The sequence below is a fragment of the Odocoileus virginianus genome, chromosome 1, assembly GCF_023699985.2.
Source record: "Odocoileus virginianus isolate 20LAN1187 ecotype Illinois chromosome 1, Ovbor_1.2, whole genome shotgun sequence".
NCBI classification, from domain to species: domain Eukaryota; kingdom Metazoa; phylum Chordata; class Mammalia; order Artiodactyla; family Cervidae; genus Odocoileus; species Odocoileus virginianus.
Window position 1 is genome coordinate 2,347,947 of NC_069674.1, and position 26,827 is coordinate 2,374,773.

A 26,827-nucleotide genomic window follows, 5' to 3' on the forward strand; every position below is an offset into this window, starting at 1 on the left:
CAGCTTGCAGCAACTCGGGAAGGGCCAAGGGTGCCTGAACGGGAAGCCGGGCCCGCAGCGTGCGTACATGTGTGCGTGCGGCTTCTCAAACAGGCTGCATGCCCGTGACAGACACGGAGGTCACCGGGCGACGGCAACTGACCTTCCCCACTTTCGGTGTCACGATCACCGACTTCCTCTGAAAAACTGCTAGCAGTTAGTTCTGATGCTTCAAAAAACTTAAAACAACGATATAACTCTCCCACTTCCAACTAACAAAACACAGTGAGCCTGCCTGCCTGGTCAGTGTAGACGCATGAGACCTGGACTGTGAGCAAGTCGGTCACCCTGACCTTCCATTAACTGGACATCTGTTCAAGGCAAGAGCCGACCAGAGGGGGCGGACCTGGGGGGCCTGAGGACAACCCCTGTCCACTGAGGGATGGCCCATGTGCTCTCTGCCCGTGTGGGGAAGACGTGGAACGGACTGAACCCGAGTGGGAGAGGGAATAAAAGCTATAGACAAAAGCAGAAAGTGCAAGGTATTTATTAACATATCTTTCAAATTACAATACAGTTCAAAACACATTTCTTGGCATGGAATCACACAGATGATACACACAGATACATTTTTTCCAACTATGTCACAACTGTTCTTCACACATATTCCTGATAAAGCTGTCACAGTGATTAGCACAAAGTGGAAAACGGGGTAAAACAAGGCAACATCCCCGCCCACAAACGTGAGTGGTGCGCTGGGTGGAGACATGGAGCAGATCACCCAGAAGAAAGCCACTCGCTCAGCTCTTGATTTCTCAATCCCAGTGTGCGCCCCACAAACACAGCTGCAGACGCCACGCCGAGCCGGCCCAGGCTAGCTCGCGGCACTTAGCAATACGCTTAAGAAGGATCACAGCCAGCCAGAGCGGCGACAGAGCCCAACGGGCCGTCGCCTCCCAGCAGAAGAGGCGCGCTACCACTAACACTGACGCATGCAAGAGAGGTCCTGCAAAAGGAGAGGGGAAGGAACAGAGGGCTGGTTAGTGCGCCGGGCATGGCCCGGCCTCCACGGGGCGCCGCCCCCGGGGGAGACTGCAAACAACAGAACCCAGAGGTTACTCTCGCCAGCCGGAGACCTGGGGGAACAAACCGAGAGTCAGACCTGTCAAAGCAAAGGTTGAGACGACGCAGCACAGGCAACTCGCGAGCGGAACTCTGAACGCCAACACGGGACAGCATGGCCAAGACGGAGTCACCAGCAGCGGCGGGAGGAGAGAATGGTCAGCCGGCAATGCAAGTGAGAGAAGGGCATGCTTCTGAGGACGGTGGGGGTGGGCGTGGCAGGGAGCCCCGAGGGAAGAAAGGGGTGCGCGGGAGGCTTGGCTGACGGGGCCCAGACACTCAGCAGCAGGAGCGAGGCCAGACTGGGAGCCCAGCAAAGAGAACCAGCTCAGAAATGAAAGGGGAAAAAAAAAAAAAAAATCAGATTTCAGGCTGTGTTGCTGGTGAACCTGAAAATTAAACAGCAGAATTAAAGCCTTAGAGTTAAAATCCTCACAGAGGAAAAAACAATTCTGGATCCCACGCCTGTGAAAAGCAAAGCTAAGTTATCAAAACAAGCGGTTATTTGCTCTTCGGTCAATAGTTATAAATGTGTGTCGTATAAATGCTGCTTTAAAAACATAAATTATATACCCTGAGACAATACTGCAGAGAGCACAGAACTTAAGACAGTCCTTTAAAAATCAGGTTCCATTACGTGCCCTTAAAATGAAAAATAGTTTAAAAGAAAATCATGCTAGAAGAATGTCAAGAGGTCTACTTTCTAGAGTATATTAAACTACTAAATACAGAATATATATTAAAACAGTACATCTGTTTGTCTACTCTGTGGAAAGTTATTAAAATTCAAAGACTACAATCATATTTCTTTTTAAAGGCCTGTATTTTTCTACATACCTTTCAAAATTAGTAAGGTAAAGCACCAACATGAAGGCCTTTTTACATTTTAGTTGGCTAAAAGTGAAAGCAAGCAGCAACTTCTCACTAAAAATACCTGTTCTGCCTGCTCACCTTAATGAAAAGACTTCCTAACAAAAATACAGCACAGAAAAGAGAGCTAAGATTTTTTTGCACATTTTCTAAAAAGAGCAGGTTTTTACACGTGTAAAACCAAAGACCGTTCCCCACCAAACACTACCAGCAGGTATACCCGGGATCCAATATGAATCACTGAGTTGCTTGGTTCCAGGACAAAGAACCATGGGCCCTTTAAATGAGGAAAATTAAACAGGTTGCAGAAAAACCTTACACAAAATCCTTAGGATTTAATAGTAAGTCAAGGCTCACTGCCTTTGCAGAGTTCATATTTACCGATGTCCAAAACAACACATCATTCACATGATTTAAAAGGAGGTGAAAAGGCTAATTTAAATGCTCATTAAGTACAGCAGAATATCTACATTCTCCCTGTAACGGATGTAATTCCTATGGCTTCCTCCAAGGGGAGAGGGGTATCTCCTGGTCCCATCTGGTATCATCCACCCCTTCCATTAGTTAATCCCCTTTCAGAATACTGTCACTTAGAAAAACCTGTAAAAAAATCAACCATGCCTTTCAAGCACCCCACCCCCTCCCAACCAACATAGACAAAGGAGCTGGGGGGCGGGGGGGCGGGAGAGCACGCAGGCGGGGGCGTGGCCTGTCTGAACACGCGGGTAGAAGTAGGGCTCCCGGTGGGGTGCAGCCGGGGGCGGGGGGCCACGCTGCCACTCCAAGGTCTGGGGGCCGGAAGCCAGGGCACTCGGGGGCTCCACACCTCACGCGTGGCTCTAGGCGCTCTGCACAGACCTCGACCAAAACCTGACTGTCCTCATCAGGGTCCCTGGCAGCCAATGGTCCATAAGCACACTGAGCTTACCTTCAATTAAACAACAGAGAAATTAAAACACAAACAACAACAAAAACTACAAAAGAAAAAAAAAAAAAAAAAAAAGGAAGGAAGTGACAGGTTCTCAGGACAACTTGGCCCTAAGTCTCCTCTACTCTCCAGACCAGCCAGCCAGGCCTCCTCTAGCCCACCAGCTCAGCGGTCCACTGCGTGCAAGGTGCGGCCCTGGCGTGGCGGTCGCCGTGACCACCACCCGCCTGCCCACGGCTGCCCGCCCGCCCCAGCTGACTCCTCCTCAGCGCCGGGCATCAGGACCAGGCTCCTGGCCAACCCTGCGTGCTCCAGCTCCCTTCACTCCATCCTGTCCTTATTCACCCTGGTCGCCTCTCCCAGCCTCCCTCAGCAACAAAGTCTACTTGCATCATTTAGCAAAACGCCCTTAAAAAAAAAAGAGAGATCCCTGAGTGCAGAATCTACAGCTCTGTCACAATTCAGAAATGCTACAGAACTAAGCACAAACAATTGTTCATTCAGGACCTTTTACAAATCATGAGGAGACCCCAGCCAGAAACAGTTACGATGAAGCCCCCCGCCCCGCTCCCCACCCCCACTGCGGAGAAGGCACAGGCCCTACTGAGGGTGCTGCCCGGCCAGAAAAGGCGGAACCCTCAACAATGCTTTCGGAAAAAAAAGAGCTGGTATTTCTCCTTTAGAAGAGTATCATGTAAGACTTAACAGATGTGGCCAGACCAACGGAAATGCAAGATTATGCTCAGTAAGTAGCTAAGTGAACTTATATTACAGCATTAAAATCAAAACAAGATAATGCGAAAAGAAAGGGTACCTGAGCTCCACATAATCGCTGTCTTTACCTTATGAGATATAATGATATTTACTGGCTTCTTGAATTTGTGAACAAATAATACACAGATCAGGATAAATGTATTGACTTACTACCATCTTTATAAAAATCGAATATACACACAAACACATCAACATTATGGAACTGTATCCATTAAACTTTGATAAGACAACACAAAAGAACTAACAAATAGCTACGATGTTGCTGAATTGAAAGCACTTCCAATAACGTTTTAATTTTAAAAGGTCCATATTTACATAGTGTGTTAACTGCTTCTGCATCTCACTTTAAATGCATGATAAATAAAGAACAAAGATAATGGTTGCAACAGATCTTCCCAGAGGGTTCAGCGTGCGGTGGGCTGATCGCACTGCACTGCACGAGGTGCACAGGATGGGAACGGCGCTCCCTTCTAATTCTGCTTCCTTCCTTTCCCAGTTTCCTCAAGGAAACCGAAGCTGCGTCCCCAGGCCTGGCCGGCTCTGACAGCCCATGCCCACGGGCTGTGTGTGTCAGGAGGCGACCATGGGGAGCCTATCTAACCAGGCCTTGACAGAAGGCCTGGCTGACTTAGCCAACAGCCATTCAAGAACATTCCATCCAGAGAAAGCGTGTTCCGGGTGTGTGCAGACAGTTACAGATGCACACATGTCCCAGGGCACCATGTCGGGCTCAGACAACACAGAAGCAGACCTTAGGGTAGCTATGAGGTCCGCCGTGAACAAAGGTGCACAAACAGGATTTGTGTGTTATCACTAACTAGAAAAAAGTATGCCTAGCTACATTATGGAGACAACGAGCAGATTTTTAGCTTCCAAGTCACAGCACGCTCAGACTGTTTCCAACGGTGGTAAAATCGGTAGGCTCACTGCGTCATCAAGCCTTCAGCAAGCCCCTTAACTGTGAGCCTCCTGCCGCCCAGGGAGGGGAGGTGGCCTGGACCCCCCGCATGGCACCTGCAGTACCCTACTTGCAGCTTCAACCCAGCTCTCTGTGGACTGAGCCACACGAGGTGAACACACCTGCATCTACTTGTAAAGACGGGCAGAGGGGCGGGCGCGCCAGTCGCCAGACGCTCCACTAGAGCACCTGGGGCCAGGCAGGTACAACCACCAGCCCCCACGGGTGAGGCAGGGCTTTCTGGAGCGCGGGTGGCCAGGCGCCCCCAGCGAGAGGTAATCTACAAGTGCCTACAGCTTCGTGTGCACTCTTCGTGCAGCCTTTGAGCAGCGGCCATCAGCACCCACCTTCACGTTGCAGGCTCCCTCCTAGCACGTGGAGCACTGTGGAGTCAGCGCTACAGAGGCTCACGGGTCTCAATACTCCCCTCCAGTTCTGGTGACTTAATTTGAAAAACATAAAATTTCAACTGTGAAAACAAGAAGATACAAAATCACATGACCTGTGTCTCAGCTCCCCACGAGAAAGCTGAGAAAGGGGCGCCCCGCTGAGGGGTCTCACTGTGCTGACTAGGGGCGCTAACCAGCAACAGGCGTCTGTTTCCCTTAATTCTACTAATAAATGTGACAGGAAATCTTAGGTATAAAATTCAGCTAAAAAGTCTGAGTATGCCCCAGTTGCCATTTGCTCCAATAGTTCAGGCCATGTTAGAATAAACCCAAACAGTGAGACTCCTTCACGAGCACAAATACTTTAAGGCACTTTTGTCATCGTTTGCCCAGAACGAATTTTACTGAAGATGACTTTACAGGGAGCGAGCATCTCACCTGAATGAAGCTAACCCGCATCCCCGAGCCGCCCGCCCACACGCCCGTGCAAACAGCCCCCTGCTCTGGGGTCCACTGAAGGACAACGCAGCCCTGCTCAAAAGGCCTTCAAAGAAGAAAACGCTCGTCACAGCAGCGATAACCAGGTTTCCCAACAGTCACGTATGTATCACAGAGCCAGTGACGTGACTATGCCTCTTGGGGCTGTGTCTAAAAAGGGGAAAAAACCAAACACGCCCTTTCAAGCTTCTGGCTGGCCTACCCTCACTCAGTGGGGCCCCTAGCCTGCGCTCAGCCTGGGCGGGCTCACACCGGTACCCACCAGCATCTCCATGCTATCTGGGCAGTGTGGAGAAAGGGGCGTTCTCTCTGGAACTGGGCGTATTACAGCTGGCGCTCTGGGAATATTTACAAGAAGCAGAATCTGCTGCACCACTGACACCACTCCCAGCCACCCGCATACCCTGCTTCCCAGGATATCACCACCCGAATTTGCCTCTGCATGTTCACAAGAGCCCTGGCGGGCCTTCTGAGAAAGGAACGCGCGTGGAGGCGGGTGAGGAGACACTCGTCTAGCCTGCACTGAAGATAAGTGCAACCATTATCAAATGTTCTTTGCTGTGAAAAATGCTGAGAATCTGTGACGGTGATGGTCTCTCCTGACCCTAGGTCACTGGACTCGATCATACAGTAAGATCACAAAGAACAACGTCTACATGCATTGTAAGCACTTGGAAAACAAAAGAAAATGGAACTGTAGTTCTTTGTGGTGCCAACAGAACGTGAACGCTCTAACAGCGACTCGAGTCTGCCACGTCCCGCAAGTCCAGCTCTTCTGGAATCGGTGCTGGGCCGTCGGGCGCCTTGGACAACGGCCTGGCAGGGCTGTGGACGGAGAGACGGCTCGTGGGGCCTCTGCGCGCAGCTCCGGAGGAGTTCCACAGTGTGTGTGCGGCGTCCCGGTCAGCCCGTCCGCAGTGGTCACTCGACAATCAGGGCCACGTTTATGTGGGACAGGTCTATCATGTGCCTGCGGGAGGTGGCACAGCGCGCACATGAAGCCCCCCCGCCCCCCGCGGACCCGGGGGGCCGCCCACGGCACACTCCGCAACACTTCCTGCAGCCGGCCTGCCCCCCTCTGGCCCCAGGGACTCCACGCTACCTGTGGAACTTCTGCTGGAACGCCAACGCGTGTGCTGGCTCCTTGAACTTCGCTATGGCTTTCCGCTGCTGGGGGAGCATCTGCAAGCTCTGAAGGAAGAGGACAGAAGCGCATCAGAGCCAAGCTGTGCACCAACGTACATGCCGGTCCATTGGGGTTAACACGAGGTTCCAGTCCACGCAGACGGCAGGTCCCTGAAACAAACCAGCTAATCCGAGCTCCCTGTCCAGATGGCCCCATGCCTGCCGTAAGCAGCACTCAGCACCCTCCAGGCCTGGTGTGAAGACCTTCCTTTGTTCGCCCGTCAGCTGCCCCTGCTTCCCTCCACCTGCTCACGCAGACCTGGGGCAGTCCTTGGAGACTCCCTTCCCATCAGGCGACGTTCCCCGGGCCCTGCTCACACAGGAGACACAGCCAGCCAGGGGCCCGGGGCGGAGGGGCGGCGCTCCCCCGAGGACCACTGGGGCAGACCCAGGTCCTTGCACAGAACAGGGCTGCCAGCCGGGGGGCTGGGACTGGGGCAGCCCTCGGCCCCGTCTGCTCAGTCTGCACTTTACAATGTCGGGGGGCATGAAGTGGAACCTTAAACTGAATCCTAGGATGTGAAACACCATTTCCGAGGCTACTCTCCGGAGTGAAGACCAGAGGCATGTGTGGAGCGGATGGATCTGTCTAGCGAGGAGACCAGTGCCAGGACCGTGAACGGACAGCTGGTCCTCATGCCTGCCCCAAGGATGAGGGCAGCTCTGTGCTCCCCGGGGGCCTGCGGACAGAGTACTCTAGAATTTGGGAGGGACATGCCGAAGGAGGACTCGGATTTCTCAGCTAGCCCGCTCTCCAGAGTCTGATCCTTCTCAAGCATTTTGGTGACTTGCCACGTGTGTCTGGGGCAGTGAGCGAAGTGTCCGGTGAGGAGGGGGCGGCGGAGACCTTGCTCCCTGGAGGACCCGACCCGAGGAAGCCGCACGGGACTCGGTGGCTGAGAACTGTCTGCTGTGTCTGGGCTACTGTCCAGTGAAGTACAGCAGCCAGAAACAACCAACAGTAACACACCACCCTTTACAAGGGTTTACACATGTGGTGGTTTCATTTTAAAGCACTTCTTCAAAGACTTCCAACAGAAGTACCTAGCCAAAACATCAATTCTCTGAAATACATTCAAAAAGATATGCTGTGGCACTCTCCATTCTCATAAGCACAGAACTTCCACGAGTAAGCACAATGAGGAGAGCACCAAGGAAACACTTTTTCCAAAACGTTGCTCTTCGGTGCTTACCCAGAAATGAAGTCTCCAGTGTTCAGCTGACGCGGCACCAAGGTTCACACCAGCCCCGTGGAGGGGCGGTCAGCTCACCCAGCATGCCACCAGGCGACGCTGACCAGCACCAGGACCAGGACCCCGGGAGGCAGGGTGGCCACCGGCAGGCTCACCTGCCTGGTCTTCTGACACCAGCTGAGCAAATACCAGATTTACCTCTTCTGTCAGATACAAAACCCAGGAGCAGAAGAATTTTCTTGAAAATTTCACTGATCACTAAGTTCACTGGACAAAGTGAAGTCGCTCAGTTGCGTCCCATCTTCGCGACCCTGTCAACTGTAGCCTGCCAGACTCCTCTGTCCATGGGATTCTCCAGGCAAGGATGCTGGAGTGGGTAGCCATTTCCTTCTCCAAGTAAAGCTGGACAAGTGAAGCTCAACAGCCTGGTCTTTAATCAGTGCCATCAACTAACTTCACTGGGACACACTGGGAGCACACAGCCTTCCTGGCTTCTGAAACCCACCTGAATTACTCGACAGAGACCTGCCGGCCCAGCTTTCAGCACACACCCACTCTGTCTTCTCCTCCAAGCACCTCCACCTGCTGACACTCTAGAACTGCCTCCGAAGACAAGAGGCAAGAGGAAGCACCGTGCTGTCCCGGGACCCGTGGAGCCCCGAGGGCAGCGTGGTAGGAGCTATCCTCCGGTCACGAGGACAGCCCCGCATCGCAGCAGACGCCCCGCCAGGCCCGCCTCCTGACTCACGCCACGCAGCTGCAGTGCTCAAGGGCACCGGGCACATGGGCACAGCGTTGTGCCAACTGCTGCCAGCACCACAGCAGTTCTCCGCACAAGAACCACAGCTTACCTAGACTTATTCTATTGAAAACTACAAAAATCACTCAATTTGCAACAGACAAGGAAAACTAATTTGTTATGATGGCACAAATAATTATTCGCATTCTCCGATTCAGAGATGGAATCTGGATTTTGAAAACACCATGCTCCTCTTCTGAGAAAAAGCATGCTGAGACTGTATTTCCTCTGGGTGACTTCACAATGTGGAATGAAGTATGATGCTTCCTGTTTATCACTTATTATATAAAATGGTATCTGAGCTAAGAAGATTTGTTTCTCTGTATCTACCTGGTTTAAAGCTCAATTTGACTGAGAAAATATCAATCGAAAGAGCTAAACTTTCAATGAAATTCTTAAATCACAGGAGTGAGCGCTTCTCAGCAGTCAACGCCAGCAGTAAGAACACCACCTGAAAATCTGCTTTCTGCTCCCTTTATTGGCATTTCTGTGCTTTCCCCAAATACAGAGGCTATTTTCAGATAAAAGATTAATAAACTGCCAAAACTGTCAATATTTAACCATTTCTGACCTACCAAAATGACAAATATTAGTGATCACTCTACTGGGAAGAGGGAAAAAGATACTGTGTACTATAAACTAAAAGGCATGTATTATGACCACCAGCTTCCACTCTGAAAATACGTCCCGCAAATCAGCAGCCCATTTCCAAATAAGTAAGCACTTTAATTCACCCAGAACAAACTGAGAGCTAAAGTCTGTCTCCATTCAATACTCTCTGACCCTGCGCAGCTGCCCCACAAGCACCTGACTGGCCCATGGAGACAGGCTGACTTGCCCAGCCCACCCAGGTCCACTTTCATTTCACAGAGACGCCTGCAGACAAGTCCCGAGAACACACGCCATGATGCCCTTCTCGTGGCGGCTTCCTGCGTGTGTATTCAGTGACCCCTGGACTGAGCTGCCACAAGCACTGCAGGGACAGCAGAGAGTTTAAGGCCAGAAAATTGTCCATGCTGTTCTGGGCCTCTTTTCCCTGTTTAGGGAAAGTTCCTCCTCTTTCCAGGAAGAGCCTGAGTTCGTGTCTGTGCATATAAATAAATGACAATGCTGGGGGGACGCTGAAGTGAACCCGCCATCCTGAAAATCACTTAAACTACTCTCTCTAGTCTAGCCAACAGTTCCCAGTACCTTCAGGAACTGACCTGAAGCCAAAACTGATGGTGATATTTGGTGTTTTAGACACACACGAAAGTGCTCAAACAGAGCTCCAGGTATAATCACCAAATTTATACTGACAATGGTCCCTGGGCAGGCCGGGCCTCACGGGCAGCTGGGGGCCCCCCGGAATGTGCCGGGGCGGCGGGCCTGCTCCCATTCCAGCTCTCCTCCCCAGGGCCGCAGCTGGGCTGGAGTGCAGGGACAGCGCCCTCTTCATTCTGCATGGGTCGCCTGGCCCTCTCGCTGGCAATGGGCGTTTGGAACAGCGACTCTGGTCTCAGACAGCTCAGCCACATGCTGCTTCCTCTTCACATTCACACGAGATGTGGTCTCGATGCCGAGTCTGTGTCTTTTCCTCAGTTCCAATGTCTGGGCTTCCTCTCACCCAAAGCATAAGCGCTATTCCTTCTGCTCTGACACAGTTGAGAGACACTGAGGCTCCCCTTCTGCTCTCATCTCCCTCTTGTACAAACTTACCCTACATATCACAGCCCTCAGGTTACCACGCACTCTGCCTGGAATCCTCTTTTTTGGGAGAATTACTTACAATAGTATTTTCAGAACTCTGTGTGGGAGCCTCTGGTTAACAATTTTCCCATCAAAGTTTCAGATCATGTGGCCACACGGGTTTTCTTTAAAGCTCAAAACATCAGTGTGGGGAACGTCTACACTTCTGAATAGTCACTGGAAGGAGTGATGCTGAGGCTGAAGCTCCAACACTCTGGCCGGCTCATATGAAGAACTGACTCACTAGAAAAGACCCTGATGCTAGGAAAGCTTGAAGGCGGAAGAGAAGGGTACGACAGAGAATGACATGGTTGGATGGCATCACTGACTCAATGGACATGAGTCTGAGCAAGCTCTAGGAGTTGGTGATGGACAGGGAGGACTGGCGTGCTGTGGTCAATGGGGCCGCAAAGAGCTGGACACGACTGAGGGACTGAACAGCAACATTTAACTACACCTAGTGTTTTCTTTCCCAAACGTACTCAACTTCAGAATGACTGAACTTCTTCCACTGAGATCCTGACTTCCTCCAGGTCACCCCAGACACTCCTGGTCCATCAAAACCAGAAGGCAGGCAGGAGGGCTCCTCACAAGAGCTGAGAAACTCCAACACAATCCCACCTCACACGATGGCTCCAAGGGGCTCCTCCTCACCGGGTAACCCATGATACCCCCAGAACAAGGACATCCCCAGTACGTGCACCCCGGAACAGCAGTGCTGACAGCCTGAAGTGACCCCAGAGACCTCGCGCTGGGACGACGGGCCCCTTTCGAGAGCACACGCTGTCCCTCTATGGCGCCTGGAGGCCCCATGTTTCCTTCACCCCACATCCGCAGTAACTCCAGGGGCGGGGGCGGAGGCAGAGGCAGAGACAATACGTGCATTACTGTGTGGGTCCTGGGGGAAGTCCTTGGCTGGGGAGCCACACCCCAAGAAATGGCAAACTTAGAACCGAGACAGAATCCTTCTCAAACGCCCACTGCCCCGCTGCGTCCTGGAGGGCCCGGCAGCTGATGAGGTTCACCTGTCCACAGAGTCCCCAACCACCACCACCCCCACCCCCACCACATTAAGCCAGCCGTGCAGTCTCACTCCGCCCCGGTCTGCCTGTCCCTTCCCTCAGAGCAGGAGCCCTGGCATGGTGGAGGGGCAGACAGGCTCTTCTCTCTGCTTCTTCCCATACCACTGCTAGCGGGCACCAGGCAGGGCCTTCTGGTGCAGGCACCACCGCGTGCTTTCAGGGCACACCGGTGCCAGGTGGCGCCATAGCCCAACCCACCAGAGGCTTGACATCTGCCTCTCCTGCAGCCAGGAGACCTGGATCTCCTTACCACCCCCTTGAAGTGTATTTACAGTTAAACCACATCCGAGTCTTGTTATAAGCATCTTCTCACAATTTAAACTCACCAATATCAGTCTTCAGCTATCTAATGCTGGCAAAATGTTACATTAGCACTCTGTGAACACAGTGCTTACAGACCTGTGAACGCCCCTCAACACCATCCCTCGGGACTAAGACTGGCAAGGAGAGAGGGGTGCTGGCTCCTTGGGACCCTTGGGATGGCCCACAGGCCCCAGTGGGTCACCCTTGTGACCCAGTGAATTCCGGTGGCATTCTAAGGGCACCTGATGTAACCACTCTTATCTTCCTGCCTTCTTCTCTAATAAAAAGCAGCTTTAAATACCCAATACCCAGTATCAGTTTTGCTCCACTTCAATAAAGTGCCCTCCATTAAACTTTAACACAATGATTCGCTAATCATCCTTTCCAGAACAGGAGAAGGAGAAAAAATAAATAAATAAAAGGCAAATGGAAAGATGACCCCCAAAATGCAGAACTCAAATTTCAACTTTAAGATGGATGTAACCAAGGGGAAGTGCTTCGGCAATGTAGCCAAGCTAACTTCTGCAGGTGCGTTGTGCAGTGCTGTGAGCAGCAACGGCTCTGCCATCACACGCTGATCCTGATCACAGACTCGCACTCAAGGACGCACAGGAGAACCATCATGACCGTGGGGCAGGAGCACAGCCCAGACGGCCAGAGGTCACACATGGAGAGCAATGGCACCACGCCTCCCGCCCAGACACGGGACGGGAGCCAGCCAGGAGCAGGGGCCCAGGGCACAGCCTGGACTCACCACCCACCCCACCCCGGGGTCCCAGGCTCACTACGGTACTGTGATCTGATCCCCGGTTTTCAACTACCACTTGTTGGAGAATCTCCACTCAGGAGACCTGTATTTTTAAAAGCATCGTAAGCTCTCTGACGCCAGCTGTGTTCCTGCGGATTAACCCATTCTATGATGGACTGTCCAAGAACAGCTCCCCGTAGACACAAGTTTATCGCGTCTGATGACCGACAAGCCGCTCCTCAAGAACTCAAGGATAATCTGAGGACTTCAAAGGATAATTTGTTCAGCTGGAATAAATAGTTCATGAAGTTTCTGAACACGTGAAAAACTCCAAACACTAATCCTCAGGGAAAAAGTTCTGGTACCAAGTGTGCACAATGAGAAAACATTCGGCTTTCTTCTCAGGGATTTTAAAGAACTGAGTCTTGGGAGGGAAAGATGGAGGGCACAGACCACACGCGCAGGGAGGCGCACCTGGATGGGCCCCACCGACGTCAGCAGGCTCTTCAGCTGGGCGTCAGTGGTGGACGAGGAGAGCCCCTCCACAGACACGACGCAGGGCTGAGGCTTGCACTCCACCACCCGCAGGTTCTGCTTGTTGGGCATCAGGCGTCCCCGGCCCATCGCTCCTGCCAGGCCCCGGCCTCTCCCGTGCATGAGGACCTGGCAACGACAGAAGGAACCGTTCAGGTGTTACACTCTGGGTCTTCTCACAGCTACCAAGACACAGAGTGAGCAAGTCAGTCAGAGTCCACTAAAATACACCACGAGCTACAGGATTCTCTGTAGCTTTTATCTACTGTCAGAAAAGGCTTGAATGTCCGAACAGGACCATGGCACCCAGCACGCTCGCGTGGAGAGGGGGAGAGGGAGCGGTGCAGGCTTGGTCAGCCTGGGCATCAAGCACGGTGCCAGCTGGGCACCTTACATGCCACTATCGACCTGCTCACACGGGCACCCCAGACACAAAGCAGCAGGATCACAGGCTCCAGAAACACGCTCGGCTGACACAAAGGCTGGCTGTGCTCCTGGCAGGTGTGTGTGTGTGTGTGTGTGTGTGTGTGTGTGTGTGCGCGTGCGCGCGCGCAGTGTGCAGGGTCAGTGAACTTGTGTGGCACCGCCCCCGCTGGCTGTGCTCCTGGCGGGGTGTGTGTGTGTGTGTGTGTGTGTGTGCGCGCGCAGTGTGCAGGGTCAGTGAACTTGTGTGGCACCGCCCCCGCTGGCTGTGCTCCTGGCGGGGTGTGTGTGTGTGCGCAGTGTGCAGGGTCAGTGAACTTGTGTGGCACAGCCCCCGCTGGCTGTGCTCCTGGCGGGTGTGTGTGTGTGTGTGTGCGCGTGTGCGCGCGCAGTGTGCAGGGTGCAGGGTCAGTGAACTTGTGTGGCACCGCCCCCGCTGGCTGTGCTCCTTGCGGGGGCTGTGTGTGTGTGTGTGTGTGTGTGTGTGTGTGTGTGCGCGCGCGCAGTGTGCAGGGTCAGTGAACTTGTGTGGCACCGCCCCCGGCCAGCTCCCCACCACTGCCGGCCACGGCAGTATCCATCCTGAAAGGCAGATTCTGCAGCAAGGGTCCCCACCCACCCCCACCCCACCCCACCCCACACAACACTCCTTGGCAGGGCTTTCAAAGCAAAACCAAAACCCTAACTACAGCAACTAAAGACCCTCAAGTGCACTATCTGTGCGTACAGCTACAGTGGGGGGGCCTTTCCTCAGGTCTTTCTCATCATGTATCCAGGGATAACACCCAACTTAAGGAAACTCAGACTGGAACATTCTCTTTTTTTTTTTTTTGGAACATTCTTTAAAGCTTTGCCCCAAAGGTATGATGAGTATGACCATGTGGGTGCCTCTCGCAGCACAGACAGACAGTTCTGCTTGCTCCTGCACCATACGGTATTTATGAGATAATACACGCTAAGGGATTTAAACCTTTCAAAGACCTAGGCTTGTCTTCACACTAACATTACTCCTTAGTGTCAGCAGCAAGACCGGCAGAGGAGGGACTGGCAGGGTCGAGTGCTTCCAGGAGAACTCAGAGCAGGCGTCTGTGCTCCTCTGCTCCCGTGTGCGGCTTTCGGGCAGAGAGGAGCGCCTGGGGAGGGCCATGAAGACGCTCCCCACTAGAAGGTGCAGGGAGGGGTGCCAGCACGGGACATGATGGGGCATGGCGCACACTCCTCTCCCAGAAAGGTGGCCACGGCTCTCATCTCATGGAGTTGGGACAAGGCATGCCTCAGTGCAGAGAGAACCGCGCGAGAGGCACTCTCTCGGGCAGGGAGCTTCACCCCGAAGGCTTCCCGTCTGTGAGCAAGGTGCCAAGGAGGAAACACCTGAGGAGCCCCTGGGGGAGCAGCTGGGAGGGCAGGGGCCATGCAGGGCTGCACCAAGTGCGCGCCAAGCTGCAGAGACGCCGCACCCGGCTCCTGGTGCACGCCCAGAACCGCGCTGTGAAGTCAGGGAGGGACGCGCGCCTGTGAGCATGGCACTTTCAGACCCAGGGACGGGGGAAGCCCTGCTCCTCGACCCAGCCTCGTCAGGCACCCCCACCAGAGCACTCCCAGGGGCGGGGCTGGGCCGCACCTTCTTGGCCGGGTGGATCCCCTGGATGCTCTTGATGCCTGGCGGGCCAGCTGCGTGCATGTGGGCACCTACCGCAGGGTGCTGGGGCTGCTGGAGGGCCCCCTTGGTCAGCGTCACCTTGCGGGCGGGCTGCTGCCTCACTTCTGGGGCCTGAGGGAGCCGCTGAGGCTGGCCCTCCGGGTGAAAAAAGCCATCGCTCTCTCCTCCCTGCTGAAACAGACAAGGCAGCACGCTGGTCAGTGTCTGCACACGCAAGTCTCCCTCCCCAGCATCGGGGTCCACCTCGATTAGTGCTCAACCAAAGGGCGAGACCACCCACCTGCCATCTCATGAGGGCCTAAGGAAAGGACATTCTCACCTGACAGGTGTTAGGGTTAAAGAGTCTTTATCAAGTTTAAGTCTAAGACTTTTAATTAGTGGATCCACTCAAGAGGTCTGTAATTATTAAAGTAGGTCCTCTTTAGTTCAATGAAATACTGCTTAACTTTAAAAACAGTTCATACTTGACATGCCTCTTCCATTGTCAGGAGCATCCTTGTGAAAATCTGACAGTATACATCAGCAGTTGCTTTAAACTTTTAACCCCCCTTCAAACCTCATGGAAGTGGATCATCTTCCTGACCGCCCCCGGGTGCACCCCAGCCCGTCCCCCCTGCAGAGACAACCCTCAACCATGGGGCTCTCCACAGCACCCACAGGCTGACAGCACCCAGTCACCCCTCCCCTCTGAGTCACAAGTCCCCACATGCGTGCTGGCCTCTGGCTCAGTCCTGTTCGGGACAAAAACAGACCAGCTGGGAATCCACAAAACGGTGTGAGGAAATTCTAGAAATCAAGAGTCACTGGAGGCCTACACAAGCCCCCCTCGGCAGACAGGGAACCGAGGGGGAAGCAGGGAGAAAAGCTGAGCACCACAGAGTGGGGACCGCAGGGCCGAGGCCAGTCACTGAGCTGGGGGTGCCACGGCCGCTGGCCCAGAAATCGGGCTCGGAGATGGAAAGGAGAACAGACCCTGAACAGAAGGCATTCTGAATGAAAGTAAAAATACAGCACATCAGAATCAAGGGGCTGCAACTAAAGCAGTGACATCAGGAAGGAAAAGAGATCTACAGTCAACAACTTGACCTGTTACCACAAGAAACTAGGAAACCAAACCCAAAATTGAACAGAAGGAAATAAGATCACAGAGAAAAACAAGGACATAGTAAACAGAGAAATAACCAGGAAAAGTCAATCACTCCAAAAGTTGTATTCCTGAGACCAATAAAACTGATAATCTTTAACTAAACTAAGGAAAAGAGAAGACACAAATTGCCAAAATCAGGAATAAAAGAGGGATTATCAAAAGTGGCACTTCAAAATGTAAAATAATCTTTTGAACAACTTTGTATCAACAAAATCAGGGAACTTAGATGAAATGGACAAATTTCTTAAAAGATGTGCTGTGTGCTCAGTCACGTCCAGCTCTGAGACCCCATGAACTGCAGCCTGCCAGGCTCCTCTGTCCACGGGATTTTCCAGGCAAGATGCAAGATACCAAAACTGATTCAAGAAGAAAGAGAAAATCTGGAAATCTAAGACAATGAATCAGTCATTAAAAACCTTCCACAAAGAAAAACCCAGGCCCAAATGGATTCTCTGGTGAATTCTATCAAACATTTAAGACAGAAAGACTACCAATTCTACACACTCAGAAGGCAGAAGGGGAGAAACAACTTTCCGACTCATTTTTGAAGCCTGTTTTTCTGGGATACAAAAGTCAAAGACAGAAAAGAAACAAAAGCCACAGAAGAATATCCCTCATAATAAATATGTATGTATATATATGAAAAAAATCCTCACTAAAATGTCAGCAAGCTAAATTCAACAACAGAAAAGGATCATACACCATAGCCAAGTAAGATTTATCCCAGGAATGCAAGGTTGGTTTAACACTCAAAAACCAATTTACAGACCACATCAGTGGAGGAAAAGACCATATGACCATCTGCACTGATACAGGAAAAGCATTCATAATGAAAATTCTTGATGAACTAGGAACAGAAGGTCTTTTGTCAACCTGAAAAGGACATCTGCCAAAACCGAGAGCTCACACCACCCCTGGCCTGAGACTGGTAAAGGGTCTCGACCTGCACGTCCGTCACCTGGGCAGCTTTCAGATGTTACTGTTCCTGGGCTTTAGTCCAGAGCCACTCAGTCAGACTGTCCTGAGCTGGAGCCCAGACAGGAACATATCTTAAGGCTCCTTCCAGGGACATCCAGCCAGGGCTAAGGACAGCTGAAGGGGAGGGTGCCCCTGCATTCTGTCAGCAGGAACTGCCTAAAATGCGATCCTGTGGAGAGTTACTCCAGCCTGATGGAGAAGCACCCCCAAAGGATAAATGGAAGCCCTATAGAAAGGTGGGCCAGGCCTTTCTGTGGGACCACAATCCACGTAAAGTTAATGGGAAGTCTGGAAAAGCTGTGTGAAGTCTCTCCAGTTCTGCATACACTTGAAATTTTTCTATACTAAAAAGCTGAAAATTTTTAGGATATATACACATACTCCTAATCGTTAAGAGCCAGTAATCCATTACTTATTAATTTACCTAAAATCAGATTAAAATTATGTTAGTATACGGTTCATAAATTCACTCTGCAAGGGTTAAGTTTTGCTGTTTTTTAAAACATATATATATATATTTTTTTACAGGGGCGGACACAGCACACTAGCCCCCAGGTCCCACCAGAGGCTATGTCACACACACAAGAGGCACTGGGCCACTAAATTCTCCACACAGCTCAGCTCCCTAACAGTCTACTGACCGATTCTCCTCCAACTTCCGCCTTTCTCACAAATGTGGATAAATGAACTGGCTGTGAATGGTCACCTCTATGGGAAAGTCCTCCATTTACGGACTCCCTGGAAGCTTAAGACAGGAGGCTGAAGCCTGTGGACAACTAAAGCATGTGCCGTTCTGTAAGCGTCTAGAGAAACCAGTGATTTACACTTTGCTGAATCTGCTTTTGTTCACCAAGCCAAAATTTCCGGCGCGTGTAGATGGCACTGAGATGTTTACTGAATAAAAACAATAAACGGCACACCCGGCATCTAAACACGAAGTGGTTCTGAATGTGCTATGAAAAAAGCCTGTACCATCAGCATACCAGGGCAGAGCCACTCGTCACTTAGTGCAGAGAGGTTGTATGCACCAGAAAACATTCTGCCATGCTGCAGAAATCGATCATTAGCTAGTACAAGTGGCCTAAAAGGAGTGATGTCCATACATATGATGGACAATGAGGAGTACTGTCATAGAATGTATCTTTAGCAACCCAAAAGTAACTTTTATTTAAAATGAAGAGCTTGTACCAAAAGTAGGGTGTGTATGTTTTAAGATATACACTGTATATGTGTTTGGGTGATAAATATATAATATTGTAGTGACCCGATGATTTTTAAACTAGGAATTGAGAACATAAACATTTAGTCAATAAACATTGCAAGTAATAAAAATCCTCTTTACTGCTATTTTGAGTAAGAGACTGATGAAAATTCATGGCTGACAACATTAGGTCACATAAAAACCCTGAAAAACCAATTTCTAAATTTTTATTGTCCTTTCAAGAAAGAGTTTAAAGGAGGCTTGTTTTTCCATCTAAAGCTCATAAACACAGGTAACGAGTATCACAAATGCCTCTCTGTTCAGGACTCTCTGAGACCGCCTGAAAGGACACAGGAGCCGAGTCTGAGAGCTGCGCTCCTGAGGGTCTGGGCCGCGCCTCGGGTGCTGCTTCCTCCACACGGGCCTCCTCGCGGTGCCTGCATCTCGCAGCGCGGTGCCTGCATCTCGCAGGGCGGCAAGCACCCCGACTCCGCCCTCGTGGGGAGCACCTCCAGTCCTAAGGCTGCCCAGCATGGAACGGTGCTCCTCTTCTTCAGCGTTAATCGGCGCTCACAGTCCTGCAACACTCGCGAGAAGGGGAGCCCCACACGGGCCCCGGCCACCAAGCAGCCTCAGGATGGGAGACAGACTGCAGAGGACCCGCACAGAGCAGGCAGAGGACGAGCACTTCCTGAGTCAACGAGGAGGGTGATACAGGGCATGATTCCGGTGCAGGCAGGGATTAGGACAGAAGCCCAACTTTTAGGAAACACTGCTACCATCTGCTCACACAAGTGGGGGGGAAGGCCCGAGCAGGCTCTAGAGTCACTTAGGTTCACAACGGGACAGCATTTATACCCCCTATAGCTACAAATGAGGGAACACACTTCAAAACAGCAATGTCCAAGGCACCCCAGGTTCTTAATCACCAGAGTCTTGGTATCATTCACCATGTCCTACCCAGGGAGGATGACAGAGCTGTTCTGGAATGTCTCCCAGCTGACAAGAAGTACACCAGGTCTGTTTCCCTCGATCTCCCTCAAGGTAAACATCACTGTTCTCACTAGTCACACACGGAGTGCTGCTTCCAGGACTTCCCATCCTGGGGGGTCTAAAGCATGAACTTCACACGGCCTCGTAGGCAGGAGCTTACTCTTAACATCCAACCTAATGATTTTCAGCAGGGCTGGAAACAAAGGAACTGACCATCACTCAGTCGCATCATTTTAAATAAATGGTTACTGTAATACGCTGCTTTGACTTTTTCCTGAAAATCATGCTGAGGACTCAAGCCTTAAATAAGTAAAAAGTTTTTTTATTTTGTAAGAAACAGTGCTGCTTTTCTTCCAATTGCGAGAACAATTATTTTCTTTCAAAACAACACTAGGAAAAGCTATTCTCGGGAAAATTCTAAATCCCAGAGTTACTCCAGTTAACACTAGGAAACAGTCAACCTACTAATTTCTAGGCTGTGGCCAGAAACATATTTTTACACCTATTCTGACACACAGACACAGAAGAAAAAAGATGAAAGTTCAGAACCAACCCAAACGGAACCCACCCATTTATTTAGAAGTCTTCTACAACTTACACATAATAGTTAACAGCACTGAAAAGACATCCCCAAATTGTTAGTACTCAGTTATGTAAACTTAAAAATACCATCAAGTCAAATGGGGACTTTTAGAAACATCCTGCCTTAATTTAAGGAAATCACTAGTCATCTGTGGATGGCAGATTCCATCCACTCAAAGAAAGGAAATCCACCTTGTAAACGAATTTCTCTAGGGCAGCACAGTTCCCTTTGAAATTCCTTACACACTAGTGTGTTTAGACATGACCTTAAATTTCTTTTACTTCCTCCAGAACAGATGAGGAGAAAAGAAGTTTGGCCCATCTTAGACCAAACTGGAAATATTTTGTTGGTTTTTCCCCACAAATGATTTATCTTTTAATGAATACTGTAAAAAGTGCCTTTTGAGAGTAGTTTTTCTTAAATATAAGAGGCACTTCCTGAATTAAGTAAGCTTAAGAAATACTTTTTATCAGCTTCATCGTTACCCAAAAATGAGGTCTGTAGCCACCAACATTAGCAGGACAAATATACTTATAACAAATGGCTTAAATGTATAGATAAAAATGCCGACTGATACTGTCAGGGTGCCCTGCAGTTTGACAGATCAAATCTTATTTTCATTCTTAAATCCCATGAAGAAGTGATATCACTGACTTGCATTCACGGTGAGCAAATTGATTAATCCCTCTCTATAGAAATCTCGACTCTTGATTACACCTATCAGACGTTAAGCAGCATTATTCTAGAGTGACAACACTTGACAAATTCCCCAACCATTTTTCTCAGCCTTTGTGGCCCTGCTAGCTTGTATTAACCCTGATGAAAAATTAATTTTCCTTATCTTCTTCTAAACCCCAAAATCCAAATCCGCCAAACTGGCAACTCTTTCTGTAAAGGTATTATGAAAACCTCTAAAAGATTAATTGCATGTCTTCAGGTGACATTAAATTAATTTCTGTACTCATGACAGACATGTGATACTCCGCGCTGAGAGGACAGATAACATTGTCGGGACACACGGAAGGACAGTGGTTGGGGTCCCAGGGCAGCCTCTTATGAATTCTCCTGCTGATAAGGCCTACTTCACTGTCACAACGCTACTGATCTGCAGCCCACAGACCTCACGGAACAGGTTCCTATTAACTGCAACAATACTGGGTCTAGCCTGTGATCTTTAGAAAGCTCACTCAGAATCTGGACAATAAATGATCTGCATGCTACGCAAAGTTTCTCAACACCAATGCATTTAAGGCTCTATTTTGTCTTTGAGACTACTGTTTAAAGGAGAAGAGAATAGAAATAATGTTCCTCTCCAGGCTCCTGGGTCAATCCCCTACTTAAACTGCCGCAGTATGATACAAGGTGAGAACAATTCACATGTGCAGTGTTCACCTAGTCTCTGCAATAAATTATCCTTACATACGGCAAGCATGCAAAACATGTAAGCAGCAACTTAAACCTAAAATGCTTACTAATTCCAGTAAAAGGTCTACATCAGCTGAACTGAAACAAAACCTGTTAAGACTGAAGGCACCGCCCAAGGGCTTGGCTTCCTGGAGAAAGGAAAAGGACCCCAGCGGCAGGTACACCGACCTCTCCGTAGGGCGATACCACAGCCCACTGACGCAAGTGCTCTCGCTCTCAACATCCTACCTTTCTGAGACTAGGCAGGTTTGGGGAAACCGCTCAAAAGTGAAATTAACTGGCCTTTGGAGAAACAAGCAAGGTGCTGGGCCGACAAGGCGTCTCCAGTTTCCCAGGACGGGCAGCGGAGAAGGACCTCCTTCAGAGTGCGGGGCGACTTCCCTGTGCAGAGGACCTGCCTCACGGTCTAGCCAGCTGCTCGACATGAGGACAGGGAAAGTACCCAGGTCACTGGAGGAAGCAGATTCCTTCTCTGCTGGAGAAGGTGGGTGAGCAAATCCTGATTCCTAATTACAGATGAACTATTTCTGATTTAACCACTCATCTCACTTGGAAACACTATATGCATAAAAACACCTATAAATGAATGTGCAGACATCTTGATTCACTAAGACTGATTTCTGTCCTCTAATGAACTGCAATCCACTTCGCCCAAATGAAGAGGTCACGTGTTTAAGAATGATTAAAAAGTCATGTCTCTAGAAGTTATCAGTTCTTCCCACTAAAGTATTTCAAAGTTCTTAAAATATTACCATACAGAGGCTTCTCCTCCAAGAAAAGTCTAGAATACACATCTTACCAAACAAGTGACCGTTCAAGACACATGACCCATTCTTCCTTGGGCCTATGTTTCTGCCTTCCCACCATCTGTGCTCACCAGTGCCTCTAACAGGGAAATGATCAGGAGACACAAGAGACCACTCTGCCTACCGGAGAGGGACGGACGGCAGGGTGAGGGGGCCGTGGTCCCCGAGCCGGGAGCCAGGCCACTCCCCCCGCCCCGTCTGCCTAGGCAGGGCGTCTCCTGGCTCTCCTCGTGTCAGCATGGTTTCCCAAGCTCGGCCTCCCAGTCACAAGCCCACTGCAGTCCTGTCCTTGATTGCCTCGTTTCTGATGCGCTTCCACCAGACCTGCTTTATCCTGCTCCTCTAGAATGTTCTCGGCTCCCGGGTACTGCGCGAAACCGTGACATCAAGTCAGCTTCTGCCAGAAACCAGTGAGCTGCTCAGCGGAGCCCTCCAGCCCTGGTCGGGCAGCTGGCTGCTTGATGGAATGACGCCCGCACGGTCAGACTTGCCCTGCCTCGGCCTGGGGCTCCCTGAGAATGAGTCCTTACCACCGACTCACCGAACAGCAGGCGAATGAGATGCGGACACAACCCCGCCTTGTAAACGGAGCAGAGGAGGAGGGTGGGAGCAGACTGTAAACTTCAGCACGAAAAGGCGGCCAGAAGAACTAACAAGGATTAGCGCTACTTTTGGCGTTAACTTTGCTTACTAGAGGGCTTCCCTGGTGGCTCCACCTGTCAAACAGACTGCATTTGATCCCTGGGTTGGGAAGATCCCCTGGAGGAGGAAATGGCAACCTACTCTGGCATTCTTGCCTGAGAATCCCATGGACAGAGGGGCCTGCTACAGCCCATGTGTCACAGAGAGCTGGGATTCGACTGAGCACACACACATAGCAACCTTGTGTTGTCAGCAACAACCTATGTGTTGTCATCAACAGATGCTTCTTAAATAACACATTTGAAACTGTCCTAAATTAAATTCAGAGATAAAAAATGAACCGAGGAGGAAACCCAGCCCCAGTCAGGAGCACTGACCGGGACACGGCTCCGAGGGAGGGCAGGGCCGGGGGTGCACAGAGGCTGCATCGGGAGCCCGGGCATGTGCCTGTGGGCCGGGCAGAGAGAGAGCGCGCTGCAGGAGCAGCAGCCAACCGCAGGACCACAGTGACCACCGGCCACCGGCCACCGGCAGGCAGCGGGCGGGGCCGCTTTCACCTCTGCTGGCGACTCCCCCTCAGACCAGAGTCCCCAAAGCCTGAGCCAACACTGCTATCTCTAGTAAGTCTAGTAAATTTTACACTATTTTTGCAACATCTCTTAAATTGAGATTATATTTTATCAAAATAAAATGCCTCTACTCCACAAAAAGGGATCAGGATTGTACATATTTTACTTCTTGTACCACCTCTAAAGAAAATCTGACAATAACTTTCAAGGAAGGAAAAATCTACAAATGCAGGGCAACCCCCTGCAAGCCAAGAGCCCCACACAAACTGGGCCCTTCGACGTGAAGCATTCTGACAGCCTCTGAAAAATAAAACGCAGTCTCCAGCCCAGACAGCTGGCTGGGCTGCTGGGGCACTGCGTGCTTCTTCTCTCCCTCTGTGTGGCCAGCAGAGCAAAGGGCTCCTCACTTAATTTGCTGCAAATTCTTCACATTTTCATTACCTCAATCAGAATAAAGCAGCTGAATGCCCAAATTTGCTTTCACTTTCTTAAAGAATAGTCGTGTCCGACTCTGCAACCCCGTGGTCTGTAGCTCGCCAGGCTCCTCTGTCCATGGGACTTCCCAGGCAAGAATATGGAGTGGGTCGCCATGTCCTCCTCCAGTGAAGAACAGTGGAAGAACGCATTCTTCCAGCCCTTAACTAGAGGAGAAGGCAGTAGCACTGAGCATCCCTGAGTAACACAGGAAAGCACCTCAGCACCAGTGACACCGAGAACCCAGGTCTCAGGAATGACGCAGGACTGACCAGCGCCCGGGGCTGGGCACGGGCACTCGCCTCCCCGGGCCACACCGGTGCTCGTGCAGGCCAGCTGACCCGACACACACACCGCACAGGCTCCCTGGTTCCCTTAAACTGAAAGACAGAGCTGCGGGCCTAAGCAAACTCCTGAATTTCGCCTGGCACACGCCTGTTCTTTCTTTTCTCTGGTGTTGAATCACAAATCATGGCTGGGGGGGACTACAGTAAGTTACACTGAACAGTCTGTATTTTTATATATGCTCGGTCAGTACCTGAGGAGCTTCTCTGGACTGTGTGCTGGTTATGAACAGTTATGACGACGGGAGGAGTGGCATGCCACGGGGCTTACAGGATCTTAGCTCCCCAACCAGGGACGGAAGCCAGGCCCTCAGCAGCGAGGGTGGAGTCCTAACCACTGGTCCACCGAGGGATGTCTGCAGTTATGATTTAACAAGATTTCTCTCTTTTGGTTTCTGAGAATTAAATACTTTAAAGTAGCTTTCTGAGAAGTGAGCAAATGGAGAATATTCCTATGTTTTAAGTAATAAAAATAGAACCATTCCATCAAATGCAATTCTTCAAGTTGATTACAATATTCAGGGAGGCACATTAAATTTTAGAAGCAACAGTTAACAATACGTAACACTCTTTAAAAGCAGTGTTAATGTGTTTAAGTCTCACCTAACAAATCCAGACAATAAAATATAAGTGGGGGAAAACGAAAATTCACAGAGACATTTCATGTGCCTAATAACAAAAGGTCTCTTTAAATTTCAAGTTCCCTTCATGATTTCAACGCAAAGTTTTAAATAAAAATCCCACTCTGATTCATACAGAAATGTTCTAAGACACATTTATAGCACAGAGCAAGTCCCAGCCACCCTCCACCGGGGTACACCGCCATCCACTTCAACATACCAGGCTATCGGCCAGGTGGTACCAGGCCACTCCACGCCAACCCTCCAGCCCTGACACCACTCACCACTCAGGGTGCTGTGTTGTACCTCCAAACACTTCCCAAAATTCTCAGGGCTGGTCGCCACCAACCGGGGTTGGCAAGCGACATGAAACACAATCAGTCCCTAAAGATGTTCTGAATCAACTCTGATTACCATATACTCACTGGAAACAGTAGACTAGTCTCCCTAACTTAGAACTAAGGAACACATGGGGAAAAGGAACAGCAAAAACAACTATTATAAATAGCAGTAAAAAGCACAAGATTCAGAGGCCTCACTCTACTAGTTAGTAGCTGAGTGGCCCTGGGCAACTAATATAACCTCTCCGACACTCAACTTACTTAACTGTAAAAGGTAAATGATAGAGCTAACCTGTAAGGCTGCTGTGACTGCATGCTAAGCAGCAACTGTGCTTGATAAGCAGTATGCTTGATAATACTTGATAAGCAGCCACCACTTATTATATGGCATAAAATCAGGGAATGTGTTTCTAGACGGGGCCTTAGGAGCATTCTGAAAAGAAAATGGACATTTATAAAGTAACTTCTCTGTGTCAGAAAGGTCCCAAAGAAATAAATAAGAGACCAGCATCCAGCCATGGGTCTCTCTCATCCACAGCCCTGTCATTTTCACCTCGCCCCGCCCTCGTGTACACACGTGTGCACTCTGCCCTGGTGACAAGAACCTCAATCTCCAAGCTCCAAACACATAACTTCAGGACGGCCAACAACACACACAATGCCAAGACTGCCCTCGAAGAAAGTGAGGGACAGCTCTGCGAGCCTTCAACCCAGACCACAACCCTGCTCACCTGACTGCCAACATCAAGAAAGACTCTTTGTTCCACCCTTCCTGCAAACGATTCCCATGTCCACAACGTATTAGCTCTAACAAAGAGGAACAAGACAGAAAGACCAGAGTCTCCTTGGATGACCAATATGAATGAAAATCACTTTAAAAACAACATGATTAATGAAAGGGCAGACTGAAAAACCTCATCTTAAGACTCAGGCTCTTTCACCTTTCAAAAAACTCAACTTAGATAAATTATTTAATTAGAGATAATGAAATATGGAAAATGACAAAAAGAGAAGTTCTTGTTGATTCACCATTGCCTCACAGGTAAAAGCTCGCCTAGAGAAACCTAATTTAAGTTGTAATGTATTTTCAATTTGTATATCAGAATAAGACTGCCAAGAAAATTCTATTTTCCTAACAAGTCTGTAGATGCATATTTTGACTCTGATCACCACCAGCACATAATTTCTAAACAGTTTTATGTACCATGATAGTTCAGTGTCCTGTATGGAGACCAATGAATGCAAAGAGTAATTTAATTAATACACTAGATGCCAGTTTAAGTTAAAAAAAAAAAGTGAAGGAAATAAAACCCTCTAAAGAGTAAATTTCTCTAGGAAATCTTATAAACAAAACATATATTTTTGCACTAACAGAAGGTGAAGGCGGCCTGGAATCAGCAAAATACAAGAACATGGACTCACAGTGAGATGCTTTTATTAAACAAGTAATTATAAACCTGAAATGCATGAAGAGCATTCTCCATAGATACATATACGAGTCAGTCCTCCCGGAGAGGAAGCCCCTGCGGGG

At 50.0% G+C, this 26,827-nt stretch overlaps 1 protein-coding gene across 8 annotated transcripts in view; it reads right to left on the minus strand.

Annotated features, from left to right (window-relative positions):
• Nucleotides 1-510: 510 nt before the first annotated feature.
• RBM33 (RNA binding motif protein 33) overlaps nt 511-26,827 on the minus strand; it is a 107,623-nt gene continuing 81,306 nt past the window's right edge. For 5 of the 8 annotated variants that reach the window (XM_070480328.1, XM_070480261.1, XM_070480420.1 and 2 more), the window contains 4 exons: nt 15,135-15,344; nt 13,031-13,219; nt 6,621-6,709; nt 511-6,488 (listed from right to left, as the gene is read on the minus strand). In XM_070480328.1, the coding sequence (XP_070336429.1) occupies nt 6,440-6,488; nt 6,621-6,709; nt 13,031-13,219; nt 15,135-15,344 (537 nt within the window). In that variant the 3' untranslated portion in view covers nt 511-6,439. The remainder of the gene's footprint in view (nt 6,489-6,620; nt 6,710-13,030; nt 13,220-15,134; nt 15,345-26,827) is intronic. The other 3 variants (XM_070480298.1, XM_070480467.1, XM_070480368.1) reach the window with 2 other exon arrangements.